The 21,463-nt window shown below is 36.2% G+C and overlaps 1 protein-coding gene and 1 pseudogene across 1 annotated transcript; one reads left to right on the forward strand and one right to left on the reverse strand.

Moving 5' to 3' along the window:
• Positions 1 to 7,347: 7,347 nt before the first annotated feature.
• On the reverse strand, positions 7,348 to 7,981 carry LOC141512128 (large ribosomal subunit protein eL15-like; annotated as a pseudogene).
• A 1,884-nt stretch (positions 7,982 to 9,865) lies between these two features.
• OR11L1 (olfactory receptor family 11 subfamily L member 1) lies at positions 9,866 to 10,810 on the forward strand. The gene has a single exon (XM_074220666.1). It carries the CDS (start codon positions 9,866 to 9,868, stop codon positions 10,808 to 10,810), a length of 945 nt encoding a protein of 314 aa, XP_074076767.1.
• Positions 10,811 to 21,463: the final 10,653 nt, after the last annotated feature.

Consider the following 21,463-nt stretch of genomic DNA (forward strand, 5'->3'; position numbering starts at 1 on the left):
GGCTTGCCCAAGGCCACACAGCTAGGTAATTATTAAGTGTCTGAGACCAGATTTGAACCCAGGTACTCCTGACTCCAAGGCTGGTGCTTTATCCACTATGCCACCTAGCCGCCCCGAAGGTAGTTGATTACTAAGATTCTAAGGGAAGCTCTGAGGGACTAAGCAGCTCCATAGCTACTGGGCTCCTGTCCTCCCAATTAGTAATCAGCTAGTAACCTTGATTAATTTTTAATGATATTTACTTTAAAAGTTTAGTAAGAACAATTGGTACAAAATACCTTATCTCCAACGCATTTTTCCACAAATACACAAAATCTATTTAGTGAGGAGAGATAGCACAAACTTTAGAATACAATGTTGGTGAGTGAACTGGTGTTGCAGCATTCTCCTAGCTCCTGGCCCTTGAGTAAATTGAAAATTCTGAAAGACAGTTTCTGAATAATTAATAAAGTATTAATTAGACTAGCTAATAATCAATAAATTGAAGGTCAGTAGTTTCTGTGATAATCAAAGACAAAACATGAAGATTACTGAATGCTTAAATATCTTTAGAATAGGATATGCCTCTGACAAGTGAAAATCAACCTTAATTGATGAACAATTAATGAAGTAGAATTTTAAATGAAGAGATGGGTTGAAAGTCTTCAGTTCTTCCTGTTGAGAATGTGGCTTGATCATGGGACTCAGTCACTTCATCTGAACAAAGGAATCCATCTCTACTTATAGACCACTGGGGTTGGTTTTCTCCTTTATGAGCTGGATTACCCTAGACTTCAGTGAAATGGCATAAGGACATAGACTTGATGCTTTGGGTCTGGAATTCACTTAGATTAGATTCTGTGTACATTAAAATAAAAGTAAAGTTTCTTAGTTGGGTGGATTCCTGACCAAGGAGTACCCAACAGATCAGGTCAATCTCATCTCTCAACCTTGTCTTCCAGAGAATGACTGATTGAATGATCTACAGGTAATGGTGGCTGATTGTGGAAATAGAAAGGAAAAAAAATCTTAATTTTTACTTAATAATGGGTTATTATAATTACTTCTGTCACCCTGGAAAGCTTCTTCTGCCTTTTGAGAATTCTCATGAAGTTTATTTCATATAATTCTCTGTTATTTGGACCATTTCTCCAAGTTATATGGATCTGTATCACCTTTCTTGAATCAACAGAGGTTCTTCTTATCTCTGCCAAAAAGGGTCATGATACCCTTTTTTGTACCCCAAACAGTTGTTATGAAGATCTGCATCTGTCTCATCTGCATTTGTTTCTCTACTCCAAATACAAGCACTTCATCTGCCATTGACCACTACAACTGTGATGGACACTGCCACTACTATCATAGATGCAAACCTTCAAATCTCATAGTCACCACCTAAACATCACCTAAACATATCTCAAGAATGCCTAAAATCAGGAAAGAACAAATTCAAAAGTTTCTGTGAAGTCCATGTGTCACATGATACCTAGATGGAAAACAGGGTAGTTTCTCTTCCCCCAATACATCTCTCAAGGCTTAGTTTGAAGCAATCTTCACACTTCAGAATCAAAAGGAAGGGAGAGAGAGGAAGGGTAAATTATCCCTTTTGTGTGTCTACTAAGTTCCATCTTAGCAGCCTACTATTATTTTCCTATGTTGTAATATTCTATTGTAAACTTCTAAGAGAGCAATTCTGAATCACACTAGCATATTTGGTCATACATGGTCAGAATCAAGTTTTCTGAATTTCACATGTCAGGGAAGCAATATCTGAGCATACCCCATATAACCAGAAATGATAAATCCTAGTATGTCCATGCCTTTGTTATACACAAGACACAAATATCTAAAATGCACTATAGAAGTTCCATTAATAAAGTATGAAGTATTATGAATATCCAAGCTGGGGAAAGTTACACCCAGCTGGAGTCACCTAGGAAGAATTTATGTGAGCTGATATGTTCATAGATATCATGGATTCTAAGTGGGAAGAAACTTTTGAAATCATCTATTCAAAGATGGAAGGATGGAAGGAAGAGAGATTTCTCATAGACAGGCAAATAGCAGTGAAAAAGATGTTTTCCCCTTTGTTCTTGAAGAAGATCATAAAATCAGGAAGTGATGCTGTGACAAGCACATGATGTGAATTTGACCAGGAGATGCTGTACTAAATCACCAGTCTCACTTTCTCTTCTAGTCATCTGGTTCTAGTAATTAGATGTGAAATCAGGATGACTGGAGATGACCCTGGCTGTGAGGCATTCTGGGTTAAGTGACTTGTCCAAGGTCACACAGCTAGTAAGTGTCAAATGTCTGAGGCTCTGCTCTATCCACTGTGCCACCTAGTTGCTCTTCAGTTTAAAAAGAAAGAATATCCTCATTGTCTTTTTCTAGTGGTTTACTTCCACCAGAAGTGATTCAATCCTTTGAGCTTGAGAACATTATCTTCTACAAACTTTATTAAAATGAATGCTTAGAAGGAGTCACATTTTGGGCAATCATAGCTAGATAAGTCAGTAAACAAATGGTATGCAGATAAATGCAAATGATAATTTTTCCGCTCAAGGAATTTAATTCACATGAGGGAGATAGCACATATATAACTATATACAAACTATATTCATGATAATAGAAATAATCAACAGAGGGAAGCATTGGAATTAAGAGGATGAGTAAAGGTTCCCTGGAGGTGCGAATATTTGTTGGAATAATGAAAGTCAAGAAAGTCAGAGATGAAAAAGAAGAGCATTCCAGCCCAGGGTCAGTCAGTGAAAATGGTCAGTTGGGAGATGGAATGTTTTTTGTGAGGAATAGCAAGGAGGTCAGCTTTATTGAAGCTCAGAGTACTGTGTGTGTGGTGTGTGTGTGTGTGTGTGTGTGTGTGTGTGTGTGTGTGTGTGTGTGTGTGTGTGCGCACTTGCAGTGGAATGATATAAGGTCATGAAGGGCTTTAAATATCAAACTTGATTTCATATTTGTTCTTGGAGGCAATAAGTACCCACTGAAGTTTATTAAGTAGCAGATGACTTGGTGAGATTTGTGAAGTCACTTTGACAGCTGAGTGGGGAGAGATCTGTGACAGGCAGATCAACCAGCAGTTTATTGCAATAGTCCAGGCATGAAAAGATAAGGGCCTATGCTAGGGTGTTGGCTGCATCAGTTGAGAGAGGAGAAAAGATATGAAAGATGTTATGAAGGTAAAAATTGGCAAATCCTAGATGTGAGGGCTTAAAGAGAGTGTAGAATTCAGGATGATATTTAGGTTGTAGGAATGAGGACTGGAAGAATACCCTTGACAGTTTTACAGGACTTTAGAAATGGAAAAGTTTTGGAAGGAAAGAAGATGAGTTCAATTTGAACCTAAGATGTCTTAGGAACATTCAATTGGAGATGTAAGACTAGAAGCCAGCAGAGAGGTATATAACACAAATTTATTATAAATCCAGTCAGGGGTACTATAACTAATGCAAGGATGATGGTTTAGGTTTTTCTAAGTATTTTTTCTTAGTTTTTTGATTTTTTTTTAACTAAGAGGTCAGGGGATTGGAGGTCAATTTGATATTGGGAGGGAAAAGTGGCAAACTATTATATGTTGATCAGAGAAGGAATTTTCTGAATTTCTAAACATGGAAATGGGGCACTTGTGGGTGATAACAAGATGAAGAAAATGGCCATGTGTGACTGAAAATAAATGGTGGAACAGGTCATGCATGTGAAATTGAGTAAATTTAGGAACTGGGGGCTTAGGGCATTTGAAGGATTATCAGTATATATATATATTGACGAGTATGAGGGCAAGATTTGAGGAAAAGGAAAAATTGCGATCCAGATCCTCACTACCTTATTCCTGTATTATAAAAACTTGCTGTTTGTTCTGTCTGCCATAAGTATCTTGCCACTCCTTCACTCCACTATTAATGATCTACTATAGTGCATGTCTGACCATATAACTCCCTTCCACCTACTCCAGAAGTTCCCCTATAACTTCCAGGATTGAATAGAAAATCCTCTATTTGGTATTCAAATCCCTTCATAAACTCTCTCTCTCTCTCTTCTGTCTCTTCTGTCTCTGTCTCTATCTGTCTCTGTCTCTCTCCCCCACACACACATACACACAGAAACACACACACAAGAATGGTCTCCTTGCTATTCCTCACATAAAATTCCATCTCCCAAATGGTTATTTTCACTGACTGATTCCCTTGCCGGAAATGCTCTCCTTCCTCTTCTCTGTCTCCTGGCTTCCTTCACATTTCAGTTTCCCCAGGGAGCCTTTTTTTCATCTCCATTAATTCTAGTGACTTCCACCTTTTATTCCTGATTTATCATGTATATAGCTTGTTTGTATATTGTCATTTACATAATGTCACCCCATTCACCTAAACTCCTTGAGAGCAAAAGCTCTTTTGCCTTTATATTTTCAGTGCTTTGCACATGCCTGAAACACAGTGAGATCTTAATAAATGTTTATTGACTGAGTCATTGAGCCCAACGAGGAAAGAAGAGCTTTCTGGAGGCCAGGAGACAAAAGCCACCAGAATTTTGATTGGCAGTTAAAAAAAAATATGGATTAAGTGAACCTTGAAGGAAATAAAAGTAACATCAGGTAACAAGGAGAATTTTAACTCCCCCACCTCAGTGGGGATGAGTGAAAGTTTGGTCAATGTCTGGAGAGGATGGGTCATCAGGAGAGATCTAGAAAATGGAAGGCGTAGAGAGTATTACTGAGAGAACAATGCAAGGAGAGAGTGACATTATAGGGATTGGGTTGAGGGGAATGAGAATAAAAGTTAGGACAGTAGGAGACACAGAACAGGTTTGAATGATGACAGTAATATGTTAGGAATCACTGAGATAGGGAAGTTTATTAATCATTGAGGAATGAATTCAGATAGGTTTTCATTGCTGTAGGCTTCAGTATGGAATTTTCTTTGGGTCTTAGGGAGTTTAGGCAATGAGGCAAGTTCTCAAAGCTAAAGAAATAGTTTTACTCACTTTCCTCCAAGTTAGGAGACAATCTGTAGACTTGGAGGGAGTGTATTCAGTGGAATGGTGTTCACCCTCTTCATGAGAATTGTTGGAGAGAAGGGGAGAATCCTTGTGTAATGGAATGGTATTTCCCCTCTTTTGGGAGGTGAGGGTGGAGATCTAGCAGGAGACCTAATCAGATGGAATGGTATTTTCCCCTGGAAACTATGTGCAATGGAATGGTAGCTCTTCTTTTCCTAAGGGAAACTGAAGACTAAGGAGACCCTAGCATTGCACTGGGCCCTGAGTCAGGAGGACCTGAGTTAAAATCTGGTAGCAGGCACTTCCTAGCTATACAATCCTGGGCAAGTCATTTCATTTTTTTCTGTCTCTGTTTTCACCTATGAAATGACACCTACCTCCTAGAGTTGTTGCAAAAATCCAAGGAGATAATATTTGTAAAGAACTTCACAAACCTCAAAGCATTTATTAAATAATAGTTACTATTATTATTAAACTGCATGATTAAAAAAAAGGAATGTAACTGAAGACTTGACTGAGTCAATATTATGAATTTTGAGATGTGCCTCTCAAAGCAAAGACTGCATCTAGTTCAAATGACCTCAAAACTGAGTTCCTGAGTTATGGACTCTGTCATGTATTCCAAGAAAAACAAGAATTCTGGAAAGTTTGCTTGGTGGTCACAGATCTGTCTAGAGTCAGAATGAGATGCAGAATTTCTATTTATGTCTTCCTTATGATCTTTTCCTCTGCTTCTCCTTTAGCAAGTATGAAAGGGATAGAAAATAAAAATTATCTTTCCCCTTGCCTAGTATTTTTATATCATACTTCTCAGTCTTTTCTCAGTAAAAGTTAGAATCATACCTTCTGAATTATTTTTAATGATTTAATATTTTCCTCAATTATATACAAAAGTAATCTTTCATATTAGGTTTTTTTAAAGTTTTGAGTTCCATATTCTTTTATTCTGCTCCCATCTCATTGAGAAGATAAGCAATTAGATATAGACTGATGATGTTTGTCCTTTCATTCTCAAAGAAGACCATGACATCAGGGAGGTGATGACATAACAAACTCATGAATTGGATTCAAGTGGGAGGGTACTGTGCAGAATCACCAGCCTCTATCACCTCCAGAGTCATTTGAATCCAGTGGCTAGATATGAAACAAGAAAACTGGAGATAACCCTGAACAGAAAACAATCAGAGTTCAGTGATTTGCCCAAGGTCACACAGCTAGTGGTGTCAAGTGTCTGAGTCTGGATTCAACCCCCCATCCTCCTTAGTGCTCTATATACTGTGCCATCTAGCTTCCCCATGTATAGGTTATGTATGTGCAATCATGCAAAACATAGTTCATGTCAGTCATGTTGTGAGAGAAAGGAGACAAAAAAAGAAAAGAAAGAGAAAGAAAGAGAAGGAAGGAAGGAAGGAAGGAAGGAAGGAAGGAAGGAAGGAAGGAAGGAAGGAAGGAAGGAAGGAAAGGGAAAAATTGGTTATTTTTAGCTGCTAGAAATGTTTTCACCATGATCTGGAAGTTCTGGAATTCGACTATGGAATTCCTAGTGGTTTTAATTTTGGGATCTCTTTCAGGAGGTGATCAATGTATTACTTCAATTTCTATTTAACATGTTGGTTCTAGAATATCAGGGCAGTTTTCCTTGATAATTTCTTAAAAATAATATAATCTTCATTTTTTTTACTCATGGCTTTTAGTTAGTCTAATAAATTTTAAATTATCTCTCTTGGATCTATTTTCCAGGTTAGTATTTTTCCCATGATATATTTCACATTATCTTCTATTTTTTCACTTTTGATTTTGTTTTATTGTTTCTTGTTGTCTCATAAAGTCATTAGCCTCCACTTGCCCATTCTAATTTTAAGACATTATTTTCTTCTTTTTGTATGGCCTCCATTTGGCCAGTTCTATTTTTAAGGAGTTGTTTTCTTCAATGATTTTTTTGTGTGTGTCTTTTTCCATCAGGCCAATTCTACTTTTTAAGGAATTCTTCTCTTCAGTGAATTTTTGTTTATCTTTTACCTTCAAGCCTAGTCTGTTTTTAGGTATTATTTTCTTTTTTTTTTCTTTTTTTCAAGGCAATGGGGTTAAGTAGCTTGCCCAAGGCCACATGGCTAGGTAATTATTACGTGTCTGAGGTCATATTTGAACCCAGGTACTCCTGACTCCAAGGCCAGTGCTCTGTCCACTGTGCCAACTAGCCACCCCCTATTATTTTCTTTAGTATTTTTGTGCCTTCTTTACCAAACTATTAATTCTTTTCTTGATTTTCTTGTATCACCCTTATTTTTCTTCCCAATTTTTCTTTTACCTCTCTTATTGATTTTTTTGGTAATAAATTGTATTTATTAAACATTAAGTTTACAAATCAATGTGAGCCAATAAGCAGTTTTGATGCAGTTGGAGAATATTGCACCTTCTCCAAGCAGCATGACAAGATCTTCCAATGGTATGGTGGAATTTGTGACTTTCCCAGACCCTGGCTCTTGCAGCCAAATGAAGTCAGCCTGCACATCTCCCTGTGTTTGTACACTGATTTGGTGATCCACTGAGTGTTGGGGTTTTATCTGATAGCTTTATGGAATGGATCAATAAGAATATCCTCAAAGAATTTGTAGGTTGAATCTTCACCCATCCAGTAGGAGTTCAAGACTCTTAGGGCTCCACAGTGGTGGCCAGCTCACTCTTCTGTCACAGACTGAAGGCTCCTGGAAAACTTCAGCTGATTGGCCCCATGATTCATGGATTTGCTGTAGGTTGCACCCTTGGGCACTAGATGCTTTCACCCCGCAGGGCAGACATGGATGCGGGAGATGCCATAACCTTGCTTGGCCTTGCACCCTAGCCTACAAGCTCTATCAGGTCTGGTGGGCAGGGGGATTCAGTGGAGTGCCGAGAGCTGGAGGTACTTCCAGCAGTGCCCACACAGAAGGAACTACATGACATCTGACTGCTTCTTCCTCCATAGCTCTTGGATGTAATTGTAGACCCCCATCCTGGCTTACACTTATCCTGCCTGATGGTTGCCACCACCCAGAAAAGCTCTTGTTGGTTTTTAAAATTCATTTTGAGCTCTTCCATGATCTGAGACCAATTCATTTGACTTTATCTTCTGAGTGTGTGTGTTTTGCTCTTCCTTGTCACCTTAGCAATTTTAGATAGTCATAATTTATTCTGTTGTTTGTTCATTTTTCTCAGTCTATTTCTTAACTTTTAACTCTATGCTAAAGTGGGGTTTTGCTTTTGGGTGAAGCTTCAGGATTTTTGTGCAACTGTTTTCAGAGCTAGTTCTTGGAGTCTATAAGTTTTCAGTTCTTCCAAGGTGGTATGATCTAAAGAGGTATCTATGCTACTCTCCTGGAATGTGCTTTGGTCTGGAAGCAACCTCAAGGACCATTTTCTGCCAAGGAACTGTGATCAGAGTTTCTGCTCCTCTATAACCACAAGCTCTGGTGTCCTAGTGCCTCTCTTTACTTTGAAACTGTGATCTGGGACTGCAACCCAGATCTAAATGTAGGCAGTGCAACAGAGTCCTGAACCCAGAGCCAGCAAGGGAGCGCTGGAATCTTCTGACCAGTTTTTAGTTCCCTTACCTTCTGTGGGCTGAGAGTTCTAGAAGCAGCCACTGCCAGTGCAGATTCAATCACTACTCCTAGCTTGTTGGAGTCAAGTCTGCATTGGCAAGGCCTGACCTAGCAATACTCCATTCTTACCTCAGTATGATAGACCTTGACTACAGACCTTCCAAGTTGTTTTGGGGTGGCAAAATTGTTTTACTCCATCATTTGTTGTTTATCCAGTTTCAGAATGTTACAGGAATTTGGAGGGGAATTTGGGAAATTTTAATTAAGTCCTTGTCTTCTTCTGTACCATCGTGCTTCTGTCCCCTCCTTACCCCAACCCCCACCTCAACACCTTCTGAATCTAAATTCTATGCCAAATTTTATGATCACTAGTTTGATCTGGGGAAGGGATTGTGTGGCCCCTTCTTAATGGACAAGAGAGTTTCAAATCAAGAAGTCCTGCTGTAACCAGCAGAAAGCAGTGTCCCCAGTATGTTTTATCTCTAAGGTTTTATTATTCTGGGTGGATCCCAGAAAGGACTGGGGAGCAACCAAATTTCTGTGGTTGCACCTTCAAATAGTTGGAAGTTAGTAATATTCCATTGGACCTTTCTAGCAAGGAAAAAGAAAAAAAATCATTTTAAAAAGAAGAGAGACTAAAGAAGAAATGAATGCTTCAGAAGCATGGATTTGTGAAATTGTAGATTACCTTCTCCTTACTTCTCCCTCAATAACACGTGGAAAGACAGTCTGGCTTACTGGGAAGTTAGCAAGTCTTAGAGATAGGAATTCCTAAATTCAAGGCTTATCTTTCACAAATACTAGCCATATAATCCTAAATAAATTAATCACTGAGGAATGAATTTCATTGTCCTTAGGAGTTAGGTGACCCAGTCAACTCTCCAGGATTATAAATTACTGAGTAAGGGATAATCTGCATGGTAAAGAGTATTTTCTCATTAGAAATGCTCTATTGTTGATGAAATCACTGCTTTGGAATATATATACCCATATATACATATATATATATATGTATATATATATATATATATACATATATATATACCCATATACGTACTTATACACAGTCTATATATGTCTAAATGCACACATGCACATATACATATGCATATATATGTATGCACGCATGTGTGTGTATGTATATATGTCTTTGTTCTACCATAGTAGAACCTCTAAATGCAGTACTTTTTTTTTAAAGTTGTCATCAGAGGACATGTTATGATGATAGAAATAGTTGAAAGAAAATAGGAATCACTTCTACAAGCCTTATTTTTCTCAAATATCTTTTACAGGCAATGGAATTTTGGAATGCTACCACCATCATACAGTTCCAACTTCTAGGCTTTCAGAACATTTCTGAATGGCAAAATTTTCTCTTTGTCATTTTCCTTTTCTTCTACATTTTGACCATAATTGGAAATATTATAATCATTGTAGTGGTTAACCAGGATCATCGGCTACATTTACCCATGTATTCCTTCCTCAAACATCTTTCTTTTTTAGAGATCTGGTACACTACAACTATTGTTCCCCTTCTCTTGACCAACTTGCTTTCCCCGGGTTTGTCAATCTCTTTCTCAGCATGCATGATTCAACTTTACTTTTTTGTTTTTTTTGGTGCTACTGAATGCTTTCTCCTGGCCATGATGGCTTATGATCGTTATCTAGCTGTCTGTAATCCTCTCCACTACTCCATGCTGATGAGCTCTGAGATCTGCGTCAAGTTGGTGGTGGGATCCTGGTTAACTGGAATTGGAACTGGCTTTCTGCCTGCCTTGATGATCTCCAAATTGAATTTCTGTGGGCCATACCAAATCAATCACTTTTTCTGTGACCTCCCACCCCTGATGCAGCTTTCCTGCTCCAGTCCATTCATCACTGAAATTACAATCTTCATCCTTTCCATTGCTGTGCTATGTATTTGTTTTCTCCTTACTCTGATCTCTTATGTGTTCATAGTGTCCTCAATCTTGAGGATTCCTTCAGCCTCTGGCCGGATGAAGACATTCTCTACATGTGGCTCCCACTTGGCTGTGGTCACTATCTACTATGGAACCATGATTTCCATGTATGTCCGCCCCAATGCCCATCAGTCACCTGAACTCAACAAGATCATTTCTATATTCTACACAGTAGTCACACCCCTGCTAAATCCTGTCATTTATAGCCTGAGGAACAAAGACTTCAAAGAGGCTCTCAGAAAAGCCATCAATAGGAAGTGTGGAATGTACAGTGTGTGAGTAAAAAGATAATTACTTTGTAACATAAGGTCCTTGCTTCTTTCTGTATCTCACAGTGCCTGGAACACAGAAGGCACTTAATAAATGTTTATTAATTGATTGAATTAAAGGGGAAGTGAATAAGGAAAACTCAAACGACAACACTGAAACAACTTGGTGATAGACACAGAGCCTTCACAAACTTGGATCTGACCTCAATGGTCTCTTTGAGTCCTTCTTGCTTAAATGTTTCTTTCAGAAGATGTCACTTATTTTTGGAGACTCTACAAAGACTATATAGAATATATTGATAAATAGATTTCTTCCTGGACAAAAGGAATAATCATATTGATAAAATCACAAGTCCAGACCAAAAACTTTGGTGTACTGAATTTACATATCTTACTAGAATATCAGGGAGGGAAAAACAATCTTTCCAAATAGAATCAAAATAGTTCCCCAACTGTCACAAAGAAAAAAAAAGAGTATTTGAGGAATACATACCTTTGAATCATAGGACTTTGGTGATAGAGGACATTTGAGAATTCAAATGATAAAGGTCAAAAGACCTGGGTTCAAATTTTAGCTTTTATATTTGATTGCATTGTGTAACTCTGAGCAAGTTTTTTAGACACTGCAATGTAATTTCCTCAACTGCAAAATGAGAGCACTGCCTCTTATAGACCATCCAGGTGCTATAGATGATGGAGTGCTTGATCTGAGCCAGGAAGAATTGTCTGATCTCTGACACTTATTGTATGACCCTAGTCAAGTCACTTAATCCTATTTGCTTATCTTAACAAGGACAGCTAGAAGGCACAGTGGATACAGCACTGGTTTTGGAATCAGGAGGATGGGAATTCAAATCCAGACTCTGATACTTACTAGCTGTGTGACCTTGAGCAAGCTACTTAACCCTGATTGCCTCATAATGCAGGACCATCTCCAAGTCACATCCTGATTCATATCTGGCCACTGGGCCCAGATGGCTCTAGAGGAGAAAGTAAGACTGATAACTTAGCCCAGCATCCTGTCACTCAAATCCAATTCATGTGCTTATCAGGGCATCTTTTCCCTGATGTCCTGGTCTTCTTCAAGAATGAAGGGCAAAAAAAAAAATTATCTTAACAAATAATTTTTGTTCCTTATTTGTAAAATGAGTTAGAGAAGGAAATGGCAAACCATTACAGTATCTATGCCAAGAAACTACTTTGAACCCCTACCTCACAGAATTGTCATGAGTCTCAAAGTGCATGCAAAATATTTTACATTTTTAAAATGCTATATGTATTCTAAACATTGCATCTTATTTATGGGGAAAGAAGTGGCTAATTGACTTCTAATTTTCTGACAAAGAGGAAGGGTATCATCAAACCATTCATTGATTCACTGTTGATGCAGTAATCAGACAATCACAGTTTAACCAAAGACCATGATAGTAAAACCTCAATTTATTTACTACATATAATAACACATCTTGGAAATAATATTTGACCACAGGATCCAGATGGTTCTGGAAAAGAAAGTGAGGCTGGTGACTTAGCACAGCACCCCCACCCACCCAAAATTCAGTTCATGAGCTTGTCATGGCTTTATGGTCTTCTGATGTCATGGTCTTCTTTGAGAATAAATGACAAATGTCATCAAATGGCCCAACATCAATCCATCTCAATTTAATATGTTTTTTTTTTCATTTCCACACAGTCTAACTCAGTAGCTAAATGGCCCAGTGGATATTACCATTGGACCTGGAGTCAGGAAGACCTAAGTTCAACTGTGGCCTCAGACACCTAATAGATATGTGATCCTGGGTAGATCACTTAACTTGTGTTTGCCTCAATTCCTCAACTGTAAAATGGGGACAATATAGCATCTAGTTTGCCAGGTTGTTGTGAGAATCAAGTGAGATAATATTTGTAAAGCTCTTATCACAGTACCTGGCATATTATAGGTATTATATAAATGCTTATTCCTTTCCACTTCTGTTATGATGCCTAACTGTGGCATGGAATTGTCCCAGAACTATCAAAGGCCATGCCAGCAAAACATGAGCTTTGGCAGGTCCTACCATTTTGATGCAAATATGACTTCTTCTATAGATGAAGTCTGTTTTCTAAGCTAGTTAATGCCAGAGACGCACATCAAGTAAATTGAACACAAAACTATGAATTTGACCATGGAAAAAAGAAAATTACAAAATGGTTTCTACCCCTTTCCAATTCTGCAGTGATGATGGCAAAAAGGAGGAAAATGGTCAGAGGGTGCTAAAAAACAGACATTTTTATACTATCAACAAACTTTAATTTGTTACAATCAGTACTTGAAATGGTAGATGCTTGTCCAATAACCAACATAGTCATATTTCTGGAGGAAATAAACCAAATCAATTTTTGACATTCTTACTATAAATACCAGAAGAAGGAAATTATAACTAAATAAAAAATTAGATTGCAGGTACTCCCTGGAGAGACAAAGAAAAGAAATGACAGAATAGTAACAAGAACAAGAAATATTATTTCATGGAATATTTTGTTGTCAAGTATTGTAGTACTAATGATAATTATAAAACTGTGAAAAATTATAATTTATGCACTGACATTAGTTGCTGAGAAAGAAAAAGAAGAGAAAGTCTACAGACAATTTGCTAAGATGCTACAAGTTAAATCAATACGCTAATATTTGGAAGTATCAATGAAAAGGTAAAAAGGTAAGGATGGGGGTGGCTAGGTGGTGCAGTGGATAAAGCACTGGCCTTGGAGTGAGGAGTACCTGGGTTCAAATCTAGTCTCAGACACTTACCTAGTTGTGTGGCCTTGGACAAGCCACTTAACCCCACTTGCCTTGCAAAAAAAAAAAGTTAAGGATGAGGAGACATATTTGGGAAGGTATGATTTGGGAAGAAGGAAAGAGAAAAAGAGTTGTTGATTATACAGAAGCCTCTTGCTTTTATATCATTAATACTAACTTCAAAAATATTTAATAATTAACTGAAAGATCTAAGACACAATGTGCTCACTGTACTTATTGTTTGTTGATTATAAATAAGAATTTGATTCAGTTGAACAACCTTTAAAACTCTTTTAAAGCAAAATGCCTCCTACCCACACATTAAAATCATTCAATATTCCTTGAAAGATATAGGAACAGAAATAAAAAAGATTCTATTTAAAGACTCTGATGATTTGCATCAAACAAGACATAACACCTGGAAGTTACATGCTCCCCAAGTTATGCAAGACTGAAGTTATTAATAAGAAAAAAATGCTTGTCAGAATCAAAATAATACAGAGATTTGAGTTCTTGGAATTTATTACCTTGGAAAAAAGGTAATTTTTACTGAAGAAACTCAAGTCAATTTGTACATCTTCATTAAATTATAAAACAGATACCCGAAAATGTTTTGGGGATGTTTTTTCCTACTTCTAGTAGGCCTAAAAATCTTGTGCCATTGAGGATTTGATAGATTCTGATAAACATTTTCATGTTCCAAGGAGCAGACTGTCCTAGGGTTACAGATGCTTCCAAATGTAGATGGAATACTATTATATGCCACATATCATGAAAGAATAGAACCCTAAAAGATTGAGATAAATATTGGGAACTTATCTATTTAAATTAATAAAAATATAATCAAGGCCAGATTTGGAAAAAAGGACTTTTATCAAAGGTATAATATAATATATGATTTAATTATGAATTATAGAATAGATCAAAAATTTTATTCCATGCTGTCATTTAAATTAAGTGATTAGAGCAAATGGATAAAATATATATTGATTGTGAATTTTTTAATAAATAAAAAGATGGGGGCGGCTAGGTGACGTAATGGATAAAGCACCCGCCTTGGAGTCAGAAGTACCTGGGTTCAAATCCAGTCTCAGACACTTAATAATTACCTAGCTGTGTGGCCTTGGGCAAGCCACTTAACCCCATTTGCCTTGCAAAAACCTAAAAAATAAATAAATAAAAAGATGTAAGGTTTATTATATAAGTCAATGCATTTAATTATTTAATTTTTCCCAACTAACAAACACACTCCTATAGGACCAAATGATGGAAAGTACTTGTGAGTTCTGACACAATAGAAGGAGAAAAATCTATATTATTTGCTCAGTTCAAAAATGAAATGTGTTTCTTGGTAAGAGAAGTTACCTGAAAATTCAAAATAAATAAATAAATTAAATCGAAAAAAAATAAAAAGAGAGACGTTACCTGTCACAAGTTCTGTTAAGGTAGGTTGTGATAAATACTCATGCTCCAGGTGGGACTAGATGACTTCTAATTCCAAGGCTTTATGATTCTGTAATATGTCATACTTTTCAGATTTCTTCAAAAAGCAATAACTTTAAGAAATAAGTTCTGGGACTTAGTCTGATAGAATTCTGAGACATTACAAAGTGAGGAGATACAGAAAACAAAATTGTTGCTCTATCCTAGACCAACTGTAATTGATTATAGTCTGAACAAAGAAAAGTAAGAAAGAGAGAAAAGAATGAAATTCAGAATTGATCTTTTAAATTTAAAACTACAAATTCTACAATTGCTTTTGAAGAGTAAGAATAGGTGATCAAGCAAACAGTTTGGACACAGAGTATCAAAAAAGTCACAGAGATGACCAATTTAATTGAAATGTTCTTCCCAGTAAGATACTAGTTAAGAACAATTTGAATACAGAGCAGTAGCTAAATGCTTTTGTGGGACTATCAAAAAGCCTGTGTCAATGCTCCACAATTACCAACTACCTTACTACAGAAAAAAAAAGTAAACCACCACCCCCTCAGGAACTCATCCATATGTCTCCTTTATTGGGTTCATAACTTTCTGTTTAAGTCTAGGGTGAGTTATTCCCTCTTATTAGAAAAGCTAGAACAGGCAACCAAGCATTTCCCAGACAGCACTAAAAAAATCCCTCTATTTTATATGGTTCAATATTTAGGGTTTTTTTTCTGATGTACAATTTGATTTGTATTTATTTCTTTTAGTTTCAATAAACTCCTTGTATCAAAGACATTATTGAAACATTTTCAGTTTTGACAAAATAATTTAATTTTTTATTTTCCATTTGAATAAATTAAAATTTTTCTTTTCAAGGAAAAAAACTGGATTTGAGAAAGAATATCCTTTCTCCAAGAAACCTATCTTTTTCAGGTTGTAAGATGCATAATAGAGTACACAAGGCCACAGTTCTTTAGTTTGAAATTTTCCTATGAAATGCCATGGTTTATAAATGACTATCTAAAAGTTTTAATGTTATGAAGAGAAATATCTGTTAGAATTATCACATTTAAATTTTTCTTCTAAAATATTTATTATATCATTTAATTTTTTAAAAAATTAATAAGTGATTAGCTGTTCAGTATCTAAAAGATACAAGTGACTAAATATAAATGAAAACACATTGGTAGATGCTCAAGAGTTAGAGTGCTGACAAAAGTAAGAAAGATGAATATGAGTATTCTAGTAGAATCTTAATATTTCCTCAGTGATCTTGAGGAAATTTGAATTTAACCACATAGTTATAGTCCATGGAAACCTAAACCCACCATTGTGAGAGCAAGTTGAAATCTAGGATTCAACCCAGAGGTAAGTAAGCATACATATTATGTCCAGATGACAAGTGTGAGGAGTTACAAATATCAAGTGAATGACCTTCCTACATGCACATTATGATTTTAAATGATGCAAAATTAGGGTTTAGAAAAATATTTATGCCCAAAAGCACATATCTGATAGCCATAAGTTCTACATAAGTTCTCTTCTCTCCATTCACATAGTAACTACCAAGATAAAAGTTTTTATCATCTCAAGCCTACATTATAGCAATAGCATTGTTACCTTAAACCTCTCTTCATTCAAATCCATTCTCCATTCAGTTGCCAAAGTGATCTTCCTAAAGCTCAGGTTTGCTCCCCAATATTACTCCCCTATCCAAAAATCTTCAATGGCTTCCTATTTCTTCCAGAAAAAAAAATTATCAAATTCAGTTTTATGTCAGTGAAGGACTTTCAACCTGACTTCCTCCTATCTTTCTAGTCTTATAATTATTCTTTTCCATGTGCTTTATGATCCAGTAACATTGTTCCTCACACACAGCACTCCATCTTTCAGCTTGGAACCTTCTTACTGATGTTGTCACATACCTATAATGCTCTTCCCACTAACTTCTGCCTTCTGGATTAATCTCAAATTACATCTTCTATCAGCTTTTCCTAGTTGCTCCAGGACTGGTGCATTCTTTCCGGAATTATCTGACATGTACACTTGCATGCACATTGTCTTTGTGCAAAGTTATTTGTATGGTGTCTCCCTATTAGAATATAAACTCTTCAGGATAGGGATGCTTACAGATTGATTTCAAAAACACTTATTAAGCACCTACTATGTTCAAGGAACTATATCAAATCCTATGAAGGATAGGTGGATATGTGACCTCAGTATCAAAAAGATTTGACCTGCCTCTTTCACTCAATATTGTGTGTGTGATATGGGCAAATCACTTCATTTTTCAATTGTCCTAGGGAGTGCTCTAAATTTCAGAGAAGGTGCTAATCTGCTGAATGTAATCTCTCAGCAAGGGGACAAATGGAAAGTATTTTTTTTTCCCAACTGGAAGGAGGCACTGAAACATCCTAGGAGACAGGATCCTTGTGGGATAGGGGAAGCATAGTCAATTTTGAATTCAGAGTGAGAACCAGCATAGACACATGTCACTGGTGAGCTGATGGCAAATGAATGGTACTGCTGCTACTCCAAACTGAATATCATCTTGATCACTTGAACTGCCTTGTTTGGTAACTTGTCAGGTGTGATGTGCAATCCAGTGAAATGATCTATTCTGTACCTTTTCTCTCTACCAACTCCCTCTATCATCACCCAAGAAATGGGTATTGTTTATTCTCAGTAGTTCTCTTCTGTTTTTGTACTTTATTTATTTGTTGTCTCTGCTTTCATAAAGGGTTTTGTTTCCAGATAAAGAAAAGCTGTTTTTTTTTGTATTCTGAGTCAGTGCTTTCTATAAACAATGGTGGTGAGGAGAGTTATAGGTAAGAAATTAAAGGAATAGACACTAATTGCCTTAGACTTAACCATGAACCTATATTAAACACTAATTCTCTGATGACACAGAGAGGTTTCATATAAAATAATTCCATACTAGTCAGTTAGATGGCACAATGGGTAGAGTGCTGACATTGAAGTCAGAAGGACTTGAGTTCAAATTCCACCTCAGATATTAGCTGTGTGACCTTGAGCAAGTCACTAAACTCCAATTATTCAATCAGGACCATATCCAGTAGTCCCAATTCATATCTGGCCACTGAACCCAAATGGCTCTGAGGAGAAAGTGAGGTTGGTGACTTAGCACAGTACCCCTCATTCAAATCCAATTTAAGTGAATGTCATGTCATCACCTCCCTAATGTCTTGGCTTTATTTGATAATGAAGAACAGACATCATTATCAAAACTAGGAGCTATTTCACTAAAGAAATCATAAATTTAATTTTTTACATTATTTATTTATTTATTTTACCATTTCCATGCAAAAGGTAGTTTTTAACATGCATCTGTTTAAGTCTAATTTTTTTTTAGGTTTTTGCAAGGAAATGGGGTTAAGTGACTTCCCCAAGGCCACACAGCTAGGTAATTATTAAGTGTCTGAGGCCGGATTTGAACTCAATGACTCCTGACTCCAGGGCCAGTGCTCTATCCACTGCGCCACCTATCCACCCCTTAAGTATAATTTTTAAAGACCTAATTCTTACCCTCTAGGAATTTAATATTTAGTAGATATAGTAACTTAATTGAGTAAATGAAGCAGTTAGGTGATATAGAACACCAAACCTGGACTCAGGTAGACCTGAGTTGAAATCTGACCTGAAGACACTAGCTATGTGATTTTGGCACAACATATAGCCTCTAACTGTCTCAGTATTCTTATTTGTAAAATGGGAATATTAATAGAACCTACCTTGAAGGGTGGTTTTGAGGAATAAATAGCATAAATTTAAATCACTTAAACTGTTCTAGAAATATGATGATGCATTCAGAACTATAGAATCTGAATACAAACCAAGGCATACAGTTTTCATTTTGAAAAAATTTGTTTTGTGTTTTTTCTTTCTCATGGTTTCCCCCCTTTTTTCTGATCTTCTGTCACAATATAAGATTTCACAAAAGCACCTTGGCTCCATAATAATTTTTATAGGCATGTTTATACATCATTGTCATTATTTTATATAATTAAGTATAAATCTCTTCTTATGTAAAGGAATATATATATATATATATATATTGTATATATATATATGAATATATGTTTAACATTGTATATGTATAACCTGTATCTTAGGGATGGGGAGGGAACTAAAGGTGGTAGAAAAATGTGGAAGTCAAAATCTTAGAGAAATGAATGTTGAAAACTATCTTTACATATAATTTGAATAAAATAAAATTTAAAAAGAAATACGATGATAATAATAATGTTAATGATTATGTTCCTATAGTTTTGGTTAGAAAAGAAGTAAAACTAAATCTTTGTCATTTACTCCAAAAACACACTGAAAACCTATAGAGTTCAAAGAACTATATAAGGTGGTGTGGGGGTTATTAAAAAAAAAAGAATGAGGGGGGCAGCTAGGTGGCGCAGTGGATAGAGCACTAGTCTTGGAGTCAGGAGGACCTGAGTTCAAATTCGACCTCAGACACTTAATAATTACCTAGCTGTGTGACCTTGGACAAGTCATTTAACCCCATTGCCTTGCAAAAACAAACAAAAGAATGTTGTTGTTGTTTTTTCCTTCTAGGAGTTTAATATCTAGTTGACAAATAGGAATACAGATAAGACTGAACCCAAGAAGTGCTAAAGAAGATGTAAAAAGATAGGTAAAGTGCTCAAATCTCTACAATATTTTCCTAAAAAAGCTCAGAGAAGAGAAAGATTTTTTCTGCCTGGAAGATTAATAATAAGAAAAATATGTGAGGCTGGATATTCAAGTACCTGTAATACTTATATAAAGAGAAATGAAAGGAAGGCATACCACCAGTGTAAGTCAATATGTGAAGGTGAGAAAGCAGAGGGCATAGTTGAAGCAAAGTAAATATTCTATTTTGTTAGAAACATATAGTACCAGTACCTGAAGAAAAGTAGTAAGAAATAAAGCTAAAACCATCAATCATAAACAAAAATGATTTAATAGTATACATTATTAAGTTAATAGAAAATAAAAAAGCAAGAATTATATGAATATTCATTGGCTTTGGGGCATATTGGGTAACTTTTGGAGTTGGAGAACACTGGTTCCTGTTCTTGAATGAATGCCACACCTAGGAATATGTCCTTTATTCAGGAAACATTAGGGAACTAGAGAAGAATATTAAGCAGAGAGATGGCATAATCAGATATATTCTTTAGGGAGATTAATATGCTAGGGACATATCAATTATACAGGACAGGAGATAGATTACTGTTAGGAAGAATAGTAAGGAAACTTTCTGAGGATATGTATTAGAAAGAAAATGGCAGGGGAAATTCAAAGGAAATGAATGATACAGATCATCAGACTGTAGATTCCCATAATTTGATGTAACTGTCAAGATGGAATAAATGCTCTTATTATGATATATGCTATTTGGGTTTTTTAACATTATTCTTTTAAAATGGATAATGATACTTTATGTGGATCAATAAAGTAGACAAATATAAATCAATAACAACTATTTTAACATGTCTTCTCCAAATATGAATTTCTCTTGAGAATTCATTACTTTAATGCTAAAGTTTAATGAGCAAGTTTCTCTAAGGAACAAAACCATGAGAATGGGTTGTAGGGCAAAAATTGTTTTTCTTTTACATTTTTGTTAAGTGAGAAGACAATATATGAAAGTCTCATTTGCTTAACATGTACCTTTCTTATCCGTTATCCTATAGTTAACAAGTTCAACTGGTTATATCATGAAATCTATTACCTGCTATCCTTTAGCTATTTGTTCCTTGCAAATTTTTAATCCTGGGTCAGCAGTACTGGTGACTGCCTTTTTTTTTATGTTTTTGCAAGGCAAATGGGGTTAAGTGGCTTGCCCAAGGCCACACAGCTAGGTAATTATTAAGTGTCTGAGACCAGATTTAAACCCAGGTACTCCTGACTCCAAGGCCAGTGCTTTATCCACTATGCCACCTAGCTGCCCTGTGACTGCCTTCTTGGCTGTTACTTTTGAAATATTAATTGCTGCCGGTAAAAAGTTAAAGATCTGTCCTAGTTATAAATGCTAAAAAATTCAATTATTGAAACTCAACTGTGCCATCACCAATGCATGTCACATCTTTAATTCAACTCTTGTCCCACTGAGGCTTCTTTCTCTCTCTTAGCATCACTTTACCTTTTCTGAGAAGATGATGTTCATTGAACATTTTCTTTTTTTTTTTAGATTTTTTTTTCAAGGCAATGGGGTTAAGTGGCTTGCCCAAAGCCACACAGCTAGGTAATTATTAAGTGTCTGAGGTCAGATTTGAACTCAGGTACTCCTGACTCCAGGGCCGGTACCCTATTCACTGCGCCACCTAGCCGCCCCCATTGAACATTTTCTCATTTTACTTCCTCAATTCAAAACCTCCTACTTCCTTACTTCCTTCCAGTCCTTGAATGACAAATATAATCATTTTATTTCTGCATTTAATT

This window comes from Macrotis lagotis, chromosome 2 (genome assembly GCF_037893015.1).
Source record: "Macrotis lagotis isolate mMagLag1 chromosome 2, bilby.v1.9.chrom.fasta, whole genome shotgun sequence".
NCBI classification, from domain to species: Eukaryota; Metazoa; Chordata; class Mammalia; order Peramelemorphia; family Peramelidae; genus Macrotis; species Macrotis lagotis.